Source organism: Boleophthalmus pectinirostris, unplaced genomic scaffold, assembly GCF_026225935.1.
Source record: "Boleophthalmus pectinirostris isolate CB_2022bp ecotype Guang Dong unplaced genomic scaffold, ASM2622593v1 HiC_scaffold_21, whole genome shotgun sequence".
NCBI classification, from domain to species: domain Eukaryota; kingdom Metazoa; phylum Chordata; class Actinopteri; order Gobiiformes; family Gobiidae; genus Boleophthalmus; species Boleophthalmus pectinirostris.
The window spans coordinates 12,064,672-12,082,733 of record NW_026571175.1 but is presented as its reverse complement, the minus strand read 5'-3'; the positions used below and the strand labels follow the sequence as shown (position 1 = coordinate 12,082,733).

Below are 18,062 nucleotides of genomic sequence, written 5' to 3'. Positions count from 1 at the left end.
CTTGTTGAAACAATTTTTTTGTGCGTTTTCAGATTTTTTAAAAGTGCTGTTAAAGTTCAAATAGTCCTGTGTAAAAGACCTGTAATTTCTAAAGATTAAGTCTTTCATAGTTAAAGTTAAGTTAAAAAAAGTGTTTTATTATTATTTTTTAATATAATTTTTTATATATTAAAAATGCAACAAGATGTCACATCACATACACTTTTTTTAATAGATTATTAAATAATTAATATATTATTAAATACATTTTGTTGTTGTTGTTTTTATTCTCCTCATAAGTCTAGAAAAACATGAGACCTTCCTCTAAGTGGACTTGCATCTCTTAAACCCTGACTTTTATTTGGACTGGAGGAGGGCCTCCTCCTGCTGGTTTCCATGGAAATGCTGTTCCTTTGGTTATAATATTCCTCCATATGGCATAAAACGTACCTATTTCTGGAATCATGTAGGCGACATTCCACCTCCAGAAAGTTACATACTGTACCTTTAAAGCTTGTCTCAGTCATGTATTTTTGTATTTGACATAGTTAGACTAAACAGAGTCTTCAAGGTGTGATGAAAAAAGGGTCTTTAAAGATTTAAAAAGAATTGTCACAAAAGGTAATTTAACCTTTAAAGACTGTTTTTGTAAGTTTGAAGTCCTTGGTTCAAAAGTGTCCTGTTGTGATAGTCCTTTGTGGCAAAAAGAAGACTGAAGTGAAGTTTAATGCCAGATAGTTTGATGTAAACCAGAAACGTAAGATAAAAAAGTTGACCTAGTTGTAAAAACATACATTTATTAAACAACATCAAGTACTGTTGCTTTAAAAACAAGACACAGTTGTATGTCATTGGACAAAAGGTAACCAAAAACTCTTTGATAAGAACTCCTGTGTGATTGTACTGGTCCTAATTGCACCATGGTCTTTTCTTTTTTTTTTTTTTTTTTTTTTTTTTTTTAAATTCTAAGCGAGTTTTGATTCAGACTCCCAACACACATTTTAATTACTTGTTGTTAGTACCTGCAAAAAATGATATTCATCCTTAAACGTTCAACCTCAGCAAGTGTCTGAGTTTTTTGAGAATTTGGGAATGATTTGCCAAAAAACAGCCAGTGCCAAAATATACATTTTAGATGCATTTGAATATAATACTAATTGTGTAAGGGTAATAAGAGCTGTGTATGTCATAGGTTTATCATGCTAACTTCACTCGTCATAGTCGTGTAGGCCTATTTACACCAGTTTAAAGTTTGAGTTATTACACTTCTGTGGGGTATTAATTGCTAACAAACTGCATATTTAAATCTCCATGTTACCTTTTATTCTTTTGATATGGGCCTATTTGATTTATATTAATGAAAACAACATATTACTATTAAAATGCATTTTCTATTTCACTTTTGACTCTCTGAATCCTTCCACTGTTAAGTCACTCCCTTTTCAGACTGCCATCACAATACACCCAGTGTACATTCCACTAATGAAACTGCACATCATACCAAGTTTGTGAAGTTGTAGTGTATTGTTTTGTATCATGCTTTTTTATATTTATGGAAAGCTGTCATTTGGGAGAGATGGCTAACTACTCAAACATGCATGGATGACATATAAAACAACTTCAGGCTGCTGTTTAGCTGTGTTTCATTCATTCAGACATGTTTAATACACAAACCCTGTTCCACTTTGTGATGTCATGTGGTAATACAGGAAGTGCTTCACTCTGTTTTCAAACTCCATAAACCTTCACTAGAATTTGAAAAATTTTACCCATGGTATTGCCTACTGAAATGCCTAATTGTGTACTGAATAAAAGGCAAAACTACCACTATGACATCACAAGGTCGAACAGAGCATTTTGAGACAGACTATTAAAGCAGGATTACTCAAGTGTGAATTAAACAAAACACAACTTCTGCCATGTTTTTGAGGAGGTAACAACATTATAACACAACTTAAAGCTCACAAGAGTCCATTTTGTGTCATATATGACCTTAAAATAACAACCAAAAGCATCAGACCAGAGAGCATCAAATGCAGCAAAAGCAACAATAATTACAAATCAAATCTATAAATTATGACATTCTTGGACAAAAACACACTCATTTTGCACATCGTCTTTCTGCGTGCTACTTTCTCTCAGCTTCTCTGCGTTGTTCCTCAGAATCAATACATTTTCACTTCATGTTTTGGCAAAGTAAATCTCCCGGATCGATGAACGTGTGAGGGCCTGGCTTTGTTCCTACCATGCTTTGTTTTTCTGGGACGCCAAACATAGTTCCCCCCACTGTACGCTGCTTGCTAGTAATTTGGCTAGCAGCGGTGTGCTTTTACAGTCGGTGTGTGACTAAGCAGGCATATGAAGAACCGTGAACAAGAACAAAACACATGCGGATAGTGCGCAGGTGGGTCCATGCTCACACGATTCAAACAGCTCACAGAAAATGCTGGATGACTACTACAAATCCTCCTGTCATCGCCTCCAACTGTGCTGAAATACAATACTAAAATGTCAGATTCGTGTCACTACTAAGAGACATGCTTGATACTCACAGTTGATGTTGATACAGTGATAATTAAAGATGCTATACCTGGTTTGTACCGTCTTAAGGGTGTGGAAAATTGCTAGTTCATTTTTAAAGGTTGGCAGTGGTCCTTTCCATCTTAATTATTTACCTTGATGAGTTTATAAGTGCTTTGTTCAACTTTCAGAGACCAAAGCGGAGTTTTGCCATAACAGTATAGTGAATAACAACTAGCATGCGAACGCGCCCTTCCAGATTATCAGGCATTAAAATACTCTTAGTTGCAGAGATCACAGTGCCTACTTATTTTTGAGCTCAAGAATATGTATGTGCTCGGGCAAGACAACTTTTGCTCTAACTTATGGGATTTTATTATATTAATTTTAATTACCATATTTTCTGGACTATAAGTCACTCCGAAGTATATTTTTGTAAATGTATTTTATTAAATCAGAGACCAGGAACCGACATTTCATCTTGAAAGGCAAGTATAGTAAAAAACAACAGAATAGAGAACAATAGGCTGAATAGGTGTTAATATGTTAACATAACATATTAACAGTTATTCAGATAATTATAGCATAAACAACAGAACATAAGTTTACCAAAATCACGATCTCACTCCAAATCACTAAATCCACTGAATTCTTCTTCACGGTGTCACATATGAGCAACCTCCGGAGATAAACCATATCCAGATGGAGCGCCATTTCCTCTTCTGTGTAGCTGTCGTCAGACTCAGCTCAGTTCCACTTAGAATTATTCCGGCCTTTCTGAATCCTGACAGGATGGTTTCGGTTGTGACTGAAGTCCTGGCTTTGTCGATTCGTCCAGTGACTTCCAGAAAAGTTCCATGGCGCACCCGCCTGGTTACAGTGAAGCTGTGTTCTCTCCATCCCCGCTTTCCGCCAGTCCCTCACAAGTTCCTTTCTGCTGCTTGATTACCATTTTCGGCTGCATATTTCACTATTTGCAGAAGAACAACGGCTTTTTCTACAGGAGGCATGTGCAGTAGAATGCGAAGTAACAGTGGTACAGGAGTAATAGATACTGGCACACAAGCGTAAAGCACCCTCTTGCGGCTGTCAGTCTGAAGATTTTAATATATAAGATGCACCAGAGTATAAGTCGCAGGAGCACCCAAACTATGAAAAAAGCGCGACTGATAGTCTGAAAAATGCGGTAAGCGAATTTTTCCAAATTGAATAATATGGTCTTCAGACTTTTAATGACACGTAGCCCTGCCTCAACACACTTAAAGTAAAATATCAGTGGACTCCCTCTGCACACATGATAAAAGATTGAATCAGTATAACATTTTGTATCATGTAATAGCATGTACATCGCATTTAAAACTTAGGGAGGCTTGGGAGGGTTACATTAGAAATGAATAAATACCATGCAGCCATTGTCCATTGAAAATCTCTCAGAGTACAAACTATAGTACAGGTACCCCTTGGGTTAGCTGTACCGGTTTGGGAACCACTGGCCTACACAAGACCATTTTAAAGTAAGCAAGAAAGGCCTTGGTACTACTTTTACTATTGACCTGAACACCATACAACCATCAGCAGTCATACTAATACTGTTTACAAGGACTACACTAACTCTAGATGCTACTAATATGTGTGTAACTTGAAATATTCTGGCCTTGTCAACCATACGTTTGATGGTTTGCTGCCTCTTCTGCTCTGAGATGTTCTGTCGTATTGGGAAAACACACTGTACCAAATTTTGGACTCCAGTTCCCCGCCAGTCTCCCTGCTCTTGTCAGGGAGCCTGGAGGGGAATCTCACTGCTCTTGTCAGGGAGACTATGAGTTATTCTCCATAGTGATCTGAATATGTGAGTGAGAGTCAAAGTTGCCTCCTCTGGGCTGAAGAGACGGAGCAGAGATGCGAAGGTCATGCCCTTCTGTTTTGGTGCAGCTGTCATGGATATTCTGGTCCTGGAGGCTCCATAGGGGGTTCAGATTAGAACTGGAGTTTTTCACATAAACTGTAGAACATTTATTATGTTGTTATTTATTATCTATATTGTACAAAGTTCCACTAGAACTAGAATTTGATGGACAGGACTAAAATTATGTTTCATATTTAATGAGAAGTACAAAGATAATTTATGATCATGTCCACGCTACACCTCTTTGAGTACTTACTGAAAATTGTATTTTCTACTGATTTCTACTACATCAACTGGACAAACAGACGGTAAGTGACCTATAATGTGTTTTTTTTTTTTCCCCAAACATGGGAGAGGACCAAAAGACAGAAAAGACTGTTACATAAACAGACATTAGGTTAAAAAGGAAACAAAAAAATAACTAAATATAGATTTTAATTATTAAAAGTTAATTAGATAATGCACTAGATTTAGATGCACATGAAAACAAATATGTCAAGATTTTTGTAATGTTTTTTGGCAAATGGTTCCTTAGAGTGAACCGTTCTTCTCAAGAAGAGTAAATGAAGTGAGAAATTTGTGCACAAAAAAAAAAAAAAAATCAGCATCAAAATATGTTTTTAAATGATTAAGTTTTATTTAAATTCTGCTTCATTTCAAGAAGTAAATGCATTTTGACTCACTGTTTGACCCATTTTAAACAAATCTGAGGCTTGGTCATTTCTCTCTCTGATTAGTTTGTTGTTAAAATGACTTCTCACATATATATTATTATATACATATATATTTCTGTATATAAATATCATGAATAATATAAAAGCTGGTGTACATAAGTATCTAATGGACACCAGCTTTTATTTGTTCTCCTGTCATTCCAAACTCGAACTAGTACTATAACTGCCAGGAGCTACCCCAAACTTTCCAGTGTGTATCATCATTTCGATCTGTGGGTATAGGAGCCAGCAGTGGTCAGCTCCAACTGCCTTCCTCCACTCTTATCAAAACACATGTTCAGCCAGCTGCTCCGCCAATATGAACCACCTCTCTGGGCTACATTCACAGCCCGCTCAGCCTTGTAATAGCGTTTTCCCATCACCGATCATCATCACTCCCCTTCCTCCCCATCACACCTCTGTCGCTGTTTACCTCATCATCGGTGGTTATGTGTGTTTTTACAGGCCCATAATGTCTAACACAGAGCCTCGCCTGACCTCATCTGTGCTCCAGTCTGCCCGGACCGTATCTCCAGCGGGTCCCTTCACACCAAGACCAGGACCCTCGCGGCCATTTGTTGTCGCCTTTTGGACGTTTTCATTAAGATGATGTCAGGATAGTCTCAGTTGTTCTGCATTATGTTTACTCAAGGGTATATAAAGACAATATCATGCTCGACTCAAATGTGTGCGCTCGGAATTTAAGAATTTGAAACTTGTAGATATAGTCCTTCAGCTAATGGAAAGATAAGGCGAGGAAATTATAATGTTTAAGTGCTTGTCTCCATGGAGATGTTATTGCTTCGACTGGGCTATTCCACAGTATGGCTTTAAACCAGATTTGTTAAACAAAATTGACTTTTCAAAGCTTTAAACATGTTATACTTGTTTCCTCTTCTCATTTACCCTCTGGAAGTTGTATTTGAAGTGATTTGTGCATGTGTGAGCAGTCTTTAATCACTGCCGGTATACGTCCACTGCTTACTAATTACTTTTTTTCAGTTTTATATTCTTAATTGGTGGCACATGTAGGATTTCAACAGTGTCATATAGTCGTTTTTCTATAAATGAAACAAAAAGCTACCTTCTAGTTGGTTAATATTGCAATTTGAAATGTGCAGATTATAACAATGATTCACATGTATATAACCATATAGCAGGCTCAAGCATAATATATCTTCTTTAAACTGAATCTGCGTTTATGCATTTTATTGTTTTAGTTGTTTTAACAAATGTGTCATATTTAATAGTGTACAGATTAGCAGCTGATTGTGAATATGAAGATAGGCTATAGCAAACTTTAAAAGCTTCATAATGAGTCTGGATTGTTGCATTACAAGCTGTCATGTCATTGGTCAGGGTTGCATAATATAATAACAGTAACAAAATTTTAATAGCATAATCATTATTTAGCCTAAACATATGCTAATTGATTATCATGCAGATCTTGCAAATATGTGTTGTAGTAAGACATCTCATTTTTCAACACTATGTCAACAGAATGGCCTTAAATGTGTGTCTTTCACTGATGGTTAAAGTAATGTCTCGAGGTGAACCAGTGAACCTGTTAGATACTCAGGTGTAGAAGCATGTGTCTGCTGCTAACGCTCTGCTAACAGCGCTAATGAGATGTAACTGAGGCCACTCAAGGTTCTGCATGGTTCAGCACAACAGCTTCTCTGAGCAGAGATTCACTTCTGTTTCAGAACAGAGATGTCACTGACAACGGTTACTAGAAGTTAAAAAAAAAAAAAAAAAAAAAAAAAAAAAAAAAAAAGCCTATTACTAAAGTAGCTGTATTTGCAATTAAATAATGGGCTGAAAGGACTTAAAAAAAAATAAAATAAAAAAAAAGTTTTCAGATTTTATCATGGTTAAATGCTGAAGGAACTGCTGTTTGTTTATATGGAGATGTTAATCCTTTGCTAAATATACAGTCCCTTGAAAAACAGGCATTCTGAGCAAACTCGCCTCTCCCCAGATCTAACATGTAACTTGGCCTGATGACGTCACCTGCTTGTCTCCATGGTGATAAATGCAATTAAATTCTCCAAGAAAAAAAAAGATGGTGATGGACCCTACACCAGAAGTGTGAGATAGTATGTAGGCACTTAAATTAGTTTCTTTTTAGCACTGCTTGCAAATATAATGCATGTTTGAGATTTAATTATTTTAACTTATAGATGTTGTAATATAAAACAAATTGATTTACTGAGGTATAAATAATGTAATGTCTTTTAGTGCACTTGGATAAACTAAAAAAACTTTTCCTTTGCGTCCAGGCTTTGGGGCTGCTCATGTGAGGTAATATATTGACAAATCTACAGTCACTTACTCATAGAGTCCTAAATGATGCAACTAAGTGCCAGAGCCAACGCGTCAGTGAGCAGGGAGCAGGCTGCACTTTTAAGCTTTTGGACATGATCCAGGAATTAATAAGAGTTGGTATCATTTTAACTTTCTAACTGCACAGTGGTTATTTGCAGAGCAACATTGCCCTCTAGTGGCTGGATGTGTGTAAGGCATTGTTTCTAAAGATGTAGGCCTATAACTTATTAGCGTCACTTTGAACAGCTTTAAGGCAATAAAAGCACATTCTTGCAATTTGATAAAATGTGTAATAAACATAGTTGTATTATCATTAGGCTGAATATTCTGCAATGCAATAATCACATTGAGGAAATGTGACAAATGACAATCAATAAATTGCTGTTAAGCCATAACAGTTAAGCAGTATTTCCAAAACTATTGTCTTTTTCAATTACAAAAAAATAAGTCTAGATAGCTCTACTTAAAATATTGATGCAACAGTATATCGTGATGGACTTCTTGACAATATGTGCATCAATACAAGATATAATATATAAATCCATTATTGCAGAGTTATAAACCAAACTACCTGCTCAATAGTGCATTAAATCTGAATCTGTTAAACTGAAAAGAGTGTTATTCATAAAATTGTTGTGTTGTGCATCGTGAATATAAAATTCCAGTGCATTTTATTATTGAACATAAGAGTTTACTAAATTGATTGTCTGGGATCCCGAATACACCAATAGGCAAACCAGGAAGACGTTTGGAAAGATGCAATTACAACTTCTGGTGGGCTCTGTTCTAGGAAAAATGAGAAAATTACTCAGTTTTCTTCATTGTAGTCATTGTAGCATTCCATTATGTTCAGCTAATCAGCAATTACAACCATACCTTAGTTTTCATTATTTCCCCACTGACACACAACTCTGAGCACACTGGGTACATGCGATTAGAAGAGATGAGGGCGACAAATTCAAGATGATTCCAAACAGCATGTGTGTATAGTCTTCATTTTACCACTGATAATATTTACTTCAGTGAGTTTTATCAGTCCGTCAGGGAGCCCAGTGTCAGGAACTATACCGGAAGTTGTAATTGCATCTTTCCAAACATCTTCCTGGTTTGTGCCGTAAGCGTGAATGGAGCCTATACTTTACAAAGAGGAGAGTCTGGTCACTGGTGGTCATGTATTCAAATGGGCGGTAGACAAATGGACAGGTAGATTAGCCAATCAGGGACACGCATGGTCTGCCATATCAGAAAAAAATAATGGAAAAAATAGGGGTACTGAAAACATCACGGATTTCTGCTAAATCAATGAGCGAAGCACTAAACTGAGGTGAGATAGATTAAATTTATTAGTAAATGATAGGTGACCAACAAGCTTCTTTGCTTCACATGCATCACTGAAAAAAAACAAAAACAAATCTGACTGCACGATCTTGTATGACCAGGTTTAAAATTCGGCGGATGGAGTGGGGGCCAGACTGATATTGAACTGTAGGGTTAGGCAACTAAAACAATGATTTTAACTAAGATTTTTTTCATTCATGAATCGGGACACATGGATATCTATAGTTTGCCGCTTGTAGAAACCTATTTCCCATGCCTTTTTTAACCATTCATAAAAGATTCTATATTTCAAAGACAAAGTTCACTGATAAAAAAGGAAACCACCACTAGATGGAGGCAGAGACTGTAGCCTGTCCTTCAGATAAAACTGGATGAATGGAGTCAGATTTCAAACAATTCAAACACTGGAAGAGCATTTTTCTTTTGAATGGAGGGATAAGACTTAAAGACCACATTTTGGAGTTTAAAATGCACTGTCCAGTAAATATGCGATGCTTAGTCACGTGGTTAGGAGAGTGTAAATGGCTAAATAGTTTAGTCACATTACTACTAGAAAATGTAGTCCCCAAATTAAAAGTTTTAGTCCTAATGATAGAAATTTAAAAACAAATATGTCCAAAACTAAAACCAAATGTTGAATATTTTTTGCATTCACATCCAAATCTGTTTGAAGATTTAAGTGCCATGCAAACCTCAAAACCTGATGTAGTCAGAGGGACCATGAACATTATTCTGAAGCTGTACAGTGACGTCACATCAACATGTCAGTAAGAAAATGAGGCAGTTATGAGTTTACATATTTTTTTTATTATTTTAGTTCAACAGTTCAAGTCAACTAGCCACTGTATACAAGATGCCAAAGTGTATTGCTCTTTCGCATTCCAAGTGTAGAGCCCAGTTTAGTCTTTTCCAGTTGGCATCCACATAAGTTTGTTCACAGTTATACAGCGCGAGCCGTGTGCTTTGAAGAGAACCCCATATTTTTACAAAAGCCAAAGAGTCAGCAGTGGCACAAATGATTGGAGGAGAGACAAGCAGAGGGTGGGAGCAAAGCCGCACTGACACCTGCATGTAGATAACAGCCGATGCCTCAAATGTTGTGCTACTCTTCATATACAGTTTAAGTGCCAAATGTGTGGCTCACTGGACACTTTGAGAACACACTATGAAATATGCCAGGATAAAAACCTATGCATAGAAACATGCTTCCTCAAAAAGGATAAGTGTACACTGCTAATCTTCAGAAAGGGCAGAAGCGGCACAAGCTACATATGAAATTCATTAGACTGACGAGGGAGGGGGCGAGTCACAAGTAAAACCAGCGAGAACACTTAGAGCAGGGGAGTTGAAAAATTCACAAAGTGGAACTGGGTTTTCTTATTTCAAAAAGGTGGGTAGTAGTGAACAACAAAAATACTGGCCAAACAAAAAATAAATCAATCTTTGGATACGTAAAAAACCCTATACAATCCCCAGTTGGTACGGTTCAGTCTTCCGAAGCGCCTTCTTCAGTGCCGTCTTTGGTTTCCTTGTTCTTACGCACTTCTTCCAACTTCTTGTCCTGGTGAAAAAAAATTTTTAAATATGATCAAAAGCCCATCAACAGAAACACTTTTCAGAGCTGTCAGAGGCATACCTTCTCCTTGAATTTCTCATTCATGGCTGCCATTAGGGCTGTGCGGTTCTCCTTGTTGGCCTCCATCTTCTGGTTGAGCTTCTCCTCGGCCATCTTACTGAAGTTGTTGTTCTCCTCCTGTGCCTTCTGTTGCACTTCTTTTATATGCTCCCGCTTCTCCGCCACGTGCTTCTGAAACTCTGCTTTCTGAGTCTGAAACAATTTTAAAATAAGTTTACAGATCATTTCTAACATAATTTATATACACACTATACTGAACAGCAGAGATTTGTAAAGTTGAGAGCCAACAAATGTGGTATATAGGATCTGCCAAAAAATAAAGTCCCTATTCCACATGGCAATTACTAAATATGAAAATTAAATGGGGATGTTCACAAATAGTGTGCATTTCAGTACATGTGGTTGCTCTTCCAAACTCTAAAGCAAGGTATTCATTTCATTTTTGTAAAGTTTGTACAATTTTAGCTAAAGTTCTGCAAACTAAGACAGCTTTGTAGATATGATTGAAAAATAAATTGGACTTAATTTTTACCGTCTGGTGCAGGACTGCATCTGTCCTCAAGGCACCTGTGCATGTGACAAGTTGTACAAGTACACTTGATGTTTCTCATTGGACAAGTCCTAGGAGAGTAAAACGAGGGAGAAAATTGTGCCAACCTTGCGCCTCTCCTCGGCTGCATCCAGTTTCTTCTGGATCTCCTCCAGTGACACATCCTTCTTTTTGGGGGGAGACAGGGGAAACTCTCCCTTTGAGTCTGGCTCCCCAAGAATTACCTCAAAGGCCTGGCCAGAGGCACGCTTGTCCAGCTCTTTGACCTGGATTTCTGAAGAGACAGGAAACCCCTCCATTAATACTCCATGACTACTGAGTGCATTAAATATTAAAAGCAAGTTAGTGTAAAGCATAAAGAGATTACCTTGGGCCATGGTGACGAGTGCTGCAGGTAACTGTACCTAAAAGAAAAATATATACACATTTTTAAAATGCTGTAAATATTGTACAGGGAAAATTGAGACTTGCAGGTTTAAAATACAGGAATAGTAAATGGTATACATTTGCTCCGTCTAGTGGCGACTTTGGGTACTACATCTAACCACCGCCCATCAATTCAAACAAAACGACGCTGGCATTCATTGAGCTGCTGGACAAGCACACATTGTTTATCTCAGAACGTGTGACAGCAGTGACATTCGGACCAATGCACCAAAACACTCAACGTTTCATCTAAAACCAACTACAGAAAAGGAGGGTGTTTTTCTTGACAGTATCTCCCGTTAATTGTTATTGAAGGACGCATTTAGTGGAGACAAAGGCCGTTTTGGGTGGGTACCGTGGGCAGACAGGGAGGCACTGCCAGGTGCTTCAATGTACTGGCTTACAATCAGGCCCAGCAGTCACAGAGCACCCATTTTAAATGAACAGATTATGAAGCATCGTGCATATTTGTGAGGGGAAATCATCAGGGAGCACCTGTTCCTAGCACCATGTGTTCCAGCCACAGGGGAGGAGATGCACAAGTGAATGCACACAGCCGATGTGGCGAGCACGGTTCAATGCTGCTGGTACTATGATGTAATAGAAAAAAGGCCGATGCATGGACATTTTTGAAAAAACTTAATATTTTTTTGAGAAATGTTAGTCAAGTCCTTAATTTTTCCCATTTTTCAAAAGGGGAAAAAATGATCAGGCTTTAAAATATTACAATTGGCGATTTTTGGTGAACCATTTGATCAACTATTCAAGAATGTTGGAAATGGCAACAAACTAATTAAGCATAAGCAAAAACACACCTTTTGTTGAATGCACATTTCACACCCTTGCAAAGTACTGCGATTCTGAACATTTATTCCATTGCCTATCTTGACAATAGTGACAATGCCTTATTCACGTTACCGCCAAACAGATTTCCTTTGCTGTCATCTCAACAACAAGCAGCATTCAACAAAGACGCTTTTGACATCAACATGACGACCAGCTGCAAACAATAGACGCTGGCAGGTGATTTTCCCTCAGTCAAAAGCATCGAATAACTGCTTGTTTTGACGCCTCTGAAGACAAAAAAAAAATGGGCAAAACCGTCTACCCACTGCCCAGCGCCATCAAAGCACTGCCCCAACGGCTCGCCTGCCTATGTCTGCCGCCCTGTCTGTCGGTGCCAACTGTGCCAGCCAGCAAAACAATGGGCAAACAATACACCCAACCGCCAAACCAAATTCAAACGACGATTGAAGTTTTAAAGTGAAAAAAAAATTACCAAAAATCTCCAAAATGGGCGCGAGTTTGGATTATGACTCCGCGTGAACAGGTGCGACCGCGGGCACATCAAAGAGGAAAACAAAAGACGCCCAAAATACGAGACTTCACCAAATTTACGCGCTATATTCGAAATAACAAGCGTGGCACTGCCATCATTAGTGAAAGTAGCAAAGAAATACGCTTCGTAGATGGCTAAAAGAGGACAAAACAATGGCTGTGAGTTGTAGGAGTAGTAAAGATGCAGCCGTCACACCCACCTTCCACGCGCTGCTGAAGCTGCTGCTGCTGCTGCTGCTGTGCTCGTGCTCTCGGTGGTTTGCCCGCGAGTGCTCCGTCTGTCTGCGCGAGCGTGACACGAGCGCGCTCACATAAATGGACCAAAAGCAGTGCCGTCATGTCTTATTCCGTCCCTGATTGGTTATCCGTGCCTTTTCTATGGAATTATGGGAAGTGTAGTTACATGGATGTTCAATTAAATGTAGCCTAGTTAACGCGTTAAAGCAAATGTATGAAAGATTTTCATTAAATAAAAACTTGAACTTTAACAGCCACATCAAATCAATAACATCTGCAGTCTTTTATCATCCAAAAAATTAAAGGTATACTGTCTAAAGCAGACTTGGAGAGATTTATTCATATATTGTCTCTAGTAGGTTAGACTACTGTAATGGTCTGCTCACTTGGCCGAGCACCAAGGTACATCTCTGACATGTTAGTGCCATATGAGCCATCTCGCACTCTAAAGAGCTCAGGGAGCCAGCCTCCTTCTGGGGCCCAGGGTCAGGACTAAACATGGGGAGTCAGCTTTTCAGATTCATGCAAAACCTAAAACCTGGAACAGTCTTCGTGAACATGTGAGACAGGCCTCTACTTAGATGTTGTTTAAATCCAGGATTAAAACAGTTCTGTTTAGCTGTGCGTATGACTGAAAGGTTTTCATTCTGTACTCTCCTCTCTCATTGAATGTCTCTCTCTCTCTTTTTAATTTTATGATGATTATTAATGTTTTGATTTGTTTGTATTGTGTTTTTAATGTATGTCTTATTCTGTAAAGCTCTACAAATTGTGCTATACAAATAAACTTGCCTTGCCTTGCCTAAATGTCATAAACATATCCCCAGATGCTAGATGGTCAAATCAAATGTAGCATTTACTACTAACAATTCTAAGGCTCATTTATTCTTAATTACCAAAACATGATGCCAAATTGTTTGTTATAATTTGGTGTAGTCCACAGTGGCTGGAGCTGGACTCTCTTCCAATGCTGACATCCAGTTAGTTAAAATCTAAAATTTCTCACTCTGATCTGAATGATCACTACCTAAACCCCAGCACCTACAGGCAATCATGAATGGCCGTTCATATTAACTACTGAGAATGAGAAAAAAATGTATTTGTTCTCACGCAAGTTAAAACACCAATTGCTAACTGTAAAGAATAGGCTACTCATGCACTGACCTTTAGGCGTACAGGAATATCAATAAAACTAAGAAAGAATACCATGGACATATTGATTTAAGTTGACACATTAAAAAGCCAATGTTTTTGATAACTTATTGTAGTGTTAGGTAGAGCCAGTAATACAGGAGCCATATGATTTTTGGAATGATAGTTATATTTTAATACACTATTTTGTCAATAAGGTTAGGGGTTTTGAAAATATAAAAGTAAATTTAAAAAAGTAGCAGTAGTAGTAGTAGTAAAGAAAGTAAAAAAAAAAGAGATTCATTCAACCTTAGCATTTTCACTCAATTGTACAATACATTCAATCCAACATCGTCATTTTCTATACACCCAAAGCAAACAGCACTTTTAGGCCACTGTGTCAGGAGCATATGTGTTATATGGAGAGAAATTGCTATCCAAAGCTGTAATGGAGGTAGTGAGCCAAAGCAGCTGTTGTGCTGAGACATGCTAGTGGAATTAGCACGTGCACTGCAGTCCTGACTGTGGAAGCTCGCCAGCTGAAAGAGCAGGATCAATTCGCACACGATTAAGACAATGCTCCTGCTTTTGGAATTGGAATAATATATAACATTCCAAATATATGTCTTTCTTTAAATGCATCATTTATGAAAGCTAAGCACCAAGTAACCACTGCTTGGTTGTTAAAATTAAATCTGTTAAAACATGGTAATAATTCTCAGTATAAATATAGGCTAAACATAAAACAAATAAGTACTGTAAAAAATATATATAGCGGTGCACTGTGTATTGTATCTATGACAACCCAAATCAATACTTTCTTGATTATGACAAATAGCCAAGTAGCTGCAAAGAAATTAAGCTGATTATTTGGTATCGCTGTACGCAGTGGGATGAACGTTGTTATATCAGATTACTCCAATAATGCAATTTTTCAGATCAAATTGTAATTCAGTTTTTATTATATTGTTATATCAAAAACCAAATGTATCATTTAGCTGTAGTTTTATCATTCTTAAGTATAGAAAGGTCAATAATATCAAACTCAACAAAGATAAACTAAAAGATGACATTAAAGGAACAATCCGGAATTTTGGACATAGGTCCTCATTTCCTAGTGAGCCAGAGTGTTGGAGACGTGTGGAGACACTTTTTAAAATATTCCATCCAGTCCTTGTGTTTGCAGAGGTCACTGGTGCTAGGCTAGTGCATATCAATAGCCATAGTTAGCCTGCCACTAAAAAGAGTCTTACCCACTCCACAAAACACCCAAAGCAAATCTATCATTACATCAGACTGTCGATGTAAATGTCTGTGTCGATAGAATAATTTTAGAAGTAAAACCAACCTTGCATTTGAAGGATTTATGTCTGAGCAGCAGCAGTGAGTTGTACTTCCTAATAGAAAGCTCAGCAGCGGTGGACTGATATATGAGAGAATAGTCCCTCAACATGTGACAATTCAGGCGAGGCAAGGTTAGATTTATTTTAAATATTATTCTCTCAACAGAGACATTTACATCAATAGTCTGGTGTAATAATACATTTGCTTCAGGTGTTTTGTGGAGTGGGTAAGACTGTTTTTAGTGGCAGGCTAACTATGGCCACTGACACGCACTAGCCTAGCACCAGCGACCTCTCCAAATGCAAGGACTGGATGGTATATTTTCAAAAGTGTCTCCACACGTCTCCAACACTCTGACAATGAGGTCCTATCTTCGAACTGTCCCTTTAAATAGGCCACATGTAGCTTTAAGGTAGTAGCTTATACAGTATAGAGGACATCACCCCAGGAAGACATTCTAAAGTACCACTGTTATGTAATCACATTTCTAACTGCACAGACAATAGATTTTTTTTTTTCCTGACAGATGAAAAAATTGGTAGTCGGAAAAAAAGCTTTGTAGTGTCTGGCAAAATAACACACAACAGCATGTACAGAAGAGACTAAACCCTCAAGCTTTCTGTTATAGAACAATGTAATGGTAAGGATACAATGTACAAAATGTCAGCATGTTTTAATTTTTGTGCAAATTCTTACGCATATTCTTGGCTTGACGTACAGTGAAAGGAATGCATCTAATGAGCCCAGTAATGTAGACATGCTAACCGATCAAGCATGCTAGGCTGATATTAGCATGGACTGCGTTTGTGCTAATGGATAAGGCGTTTACATAAGTACGCAATAATGATGCATGAAATTATAGCTTTACTTAATATTGCTGATGTTGTGCTATTATTAAGTATATTTACATTACTGACTGCAAAACTGACAAATAACACAAGTTGAGATATAATAAGGAAAAAAATATATAAATATGGTGTGTTGTTCTTCAAGGTTGACTGAAGAGGAGGCGATGGAAAGGCTGAGGAGGCTGATGGTTCTGCTGCTATGCTAAGAAAAACAAAGTGGAGCTGAAATTGTTGGTATGATATGAAAGCAAGAGTGTATTTGTTTTGAAAATGTGTACATCTTTTATTTGTTTAAGCGTTATTTTACCACGCAAAACATTACAAACAAATGCTCATTCACAATACAAAAGTAAAACAGTTTTCTTTTTTTTAAATGGTACAGTAAGATCAGTTAATCTTCTACTAATACATATTTTTCTTGATAAAAATCCACTCAATTCTAGCTTGGCTGATATAACCTGCAGGATGTATGAAAATAAATTGCTTTCTCAGTTTTGCAGTTAGATAGAAAATGCAGTCTTCCTGGTTTCATTTTAGGCTAGGCTTTAGTTGGTTGCCATGGATATCAGCTTTTCTCCAGAACTCCGTGTACCATACATGCTAATCTGAATCTTTCAACTGCCCTCATCTTACCCATAAAGCTATCTACCAATATTTATCTACCTTGATTTGAACACACCACTATAAAAGTCAATACACAAATGCCAGCAGCTGGACGCTATTCATTTCCAATCGACACCACGCAGACTATTTGACTATTTTTAGCCTGGTGGCACATCAGGAGCTGTTCAGTCAAAGTGGTGCTGAAAATATAGAAGCACAAGAACAAACAGATGCGGAGCTAAGATCTATTTTTGCCGTTGCCATGTGGATGTCACCTCTCGTTGGGATATAGGCCGCTGTTGTTGGAAGGTGTTGATGTTTCACAATGATGGTAGCTGGAAGGTTGTTGAAAAAAAATAAAAATCTCCAGGGAAAATATAATGTATTTCAAACATGGTTCATTCCAAACAAGGTACAGTTGTTCAAATTGTAGAGATCACATTTCTGACATTGTCTGTAAAATTTAGGGATGCACTGATACAGATGATGTAATGGCTCTGGTCCAGAAACATGGTGCGCTAGACTGGCCGCACTAGAACTGAAATGGAAAAAAAAGTTTTGTATATTTGCTTCCCACAAATGGAATACATTTCAAGGACATGCTAAACTGGATATATTGGTGCCACTACTGCATTTGCTGATAGACATCTCACATCTGCACCTATTTTTAGTATTTTACACAAACCTATGCAGTTTCAATTATTGTTTTGTGCAGGCTTTGTCTCATTCCACATGTTCACTGTAGTAGCCAGCACCAGTGACGTGAGTGTACCTGCACTTCTTATGATTTACAGATGTTTTTGGGCATAAAAATAGGTCCAGAACTTCTCATAATGAACTGTTATTTCTTCAAAGCTGCTCATTTTATTTGAAGGATAAATACTACTTCAGACTAATGGAAGTGGGACTATGAATCCACCTAACATCTCAAAGGCAAGATGGATACAAGGACACAAATACAGGGTCTGGTAACTGGAATAGGGTGACCAGACTTCCCTGTTTACCCGGGACAGTCCCAGTTTTGAGCCCTGTGTCCCCTGTCCCAGCAGATTTATACAAAACTAGTGATTTGTCCCAGTTTTATACAAGAAATGTCCCTGGTTTCCCTATTTTTAACCAATCTGATGTGTGCCAACAGTAAGGACAGGCAGAAATTGACATCTGT

General features: G+C 37.7%; 1 protein-coding gene across 1 annotated transcript; it reads right to left on the bottom strand.

Moving 5' to 3' along the window:
* Positions 1-9,568: 9,568 nt before the first annotated feature.
* LOC110167296 (stathmin-like) lies at positions 9,569-13,031 on the bottom strand. The gene is made up of 5 exons (XM_055157345.1): positions 12,935-13,031; positions 11,338-11,374; positions 11,078-11,244; positions 10,421-10,612; positions 9,569-10,345 (listed from the first exon to the last, which is right to left on the bottom strand). Exons 2-5 carry the CDS (start codon positions 11,345-11,347, stop codon positions 10,271-10,273), a joined length of 444 nt encoding a protein of 147 aa, XP_055013320.1. The 5' UTR covers positions 11,348-11,374; positions 12,935-13,031; the 3' UTR covers positions 9,569-10,270.
* Between the last annotated feature and the right edge of the window lie 5,031 nt (positions 13,032-18,062).

Bases quoted from the DNA above. Each gene is read 5' to 3' on its own strand.
- LOC110167296 (XM_055157345.1), bottom strand. The intron at 10,613-11,077 runs GTTGGCACAATT...AAATTGTTTCAG, and splicing joins CAGCCGAGGAGAGGCGCAAG to ACTCAGAAAGCAGAGTTTCA. The intron at 10,346-10,420 runs GTATGCCTCTGA...TTTTTTCACCAG, and splicing joins ATGAGAAATTCAAGGAGAAG to GACAAGAAGTTGGAAGAAGT.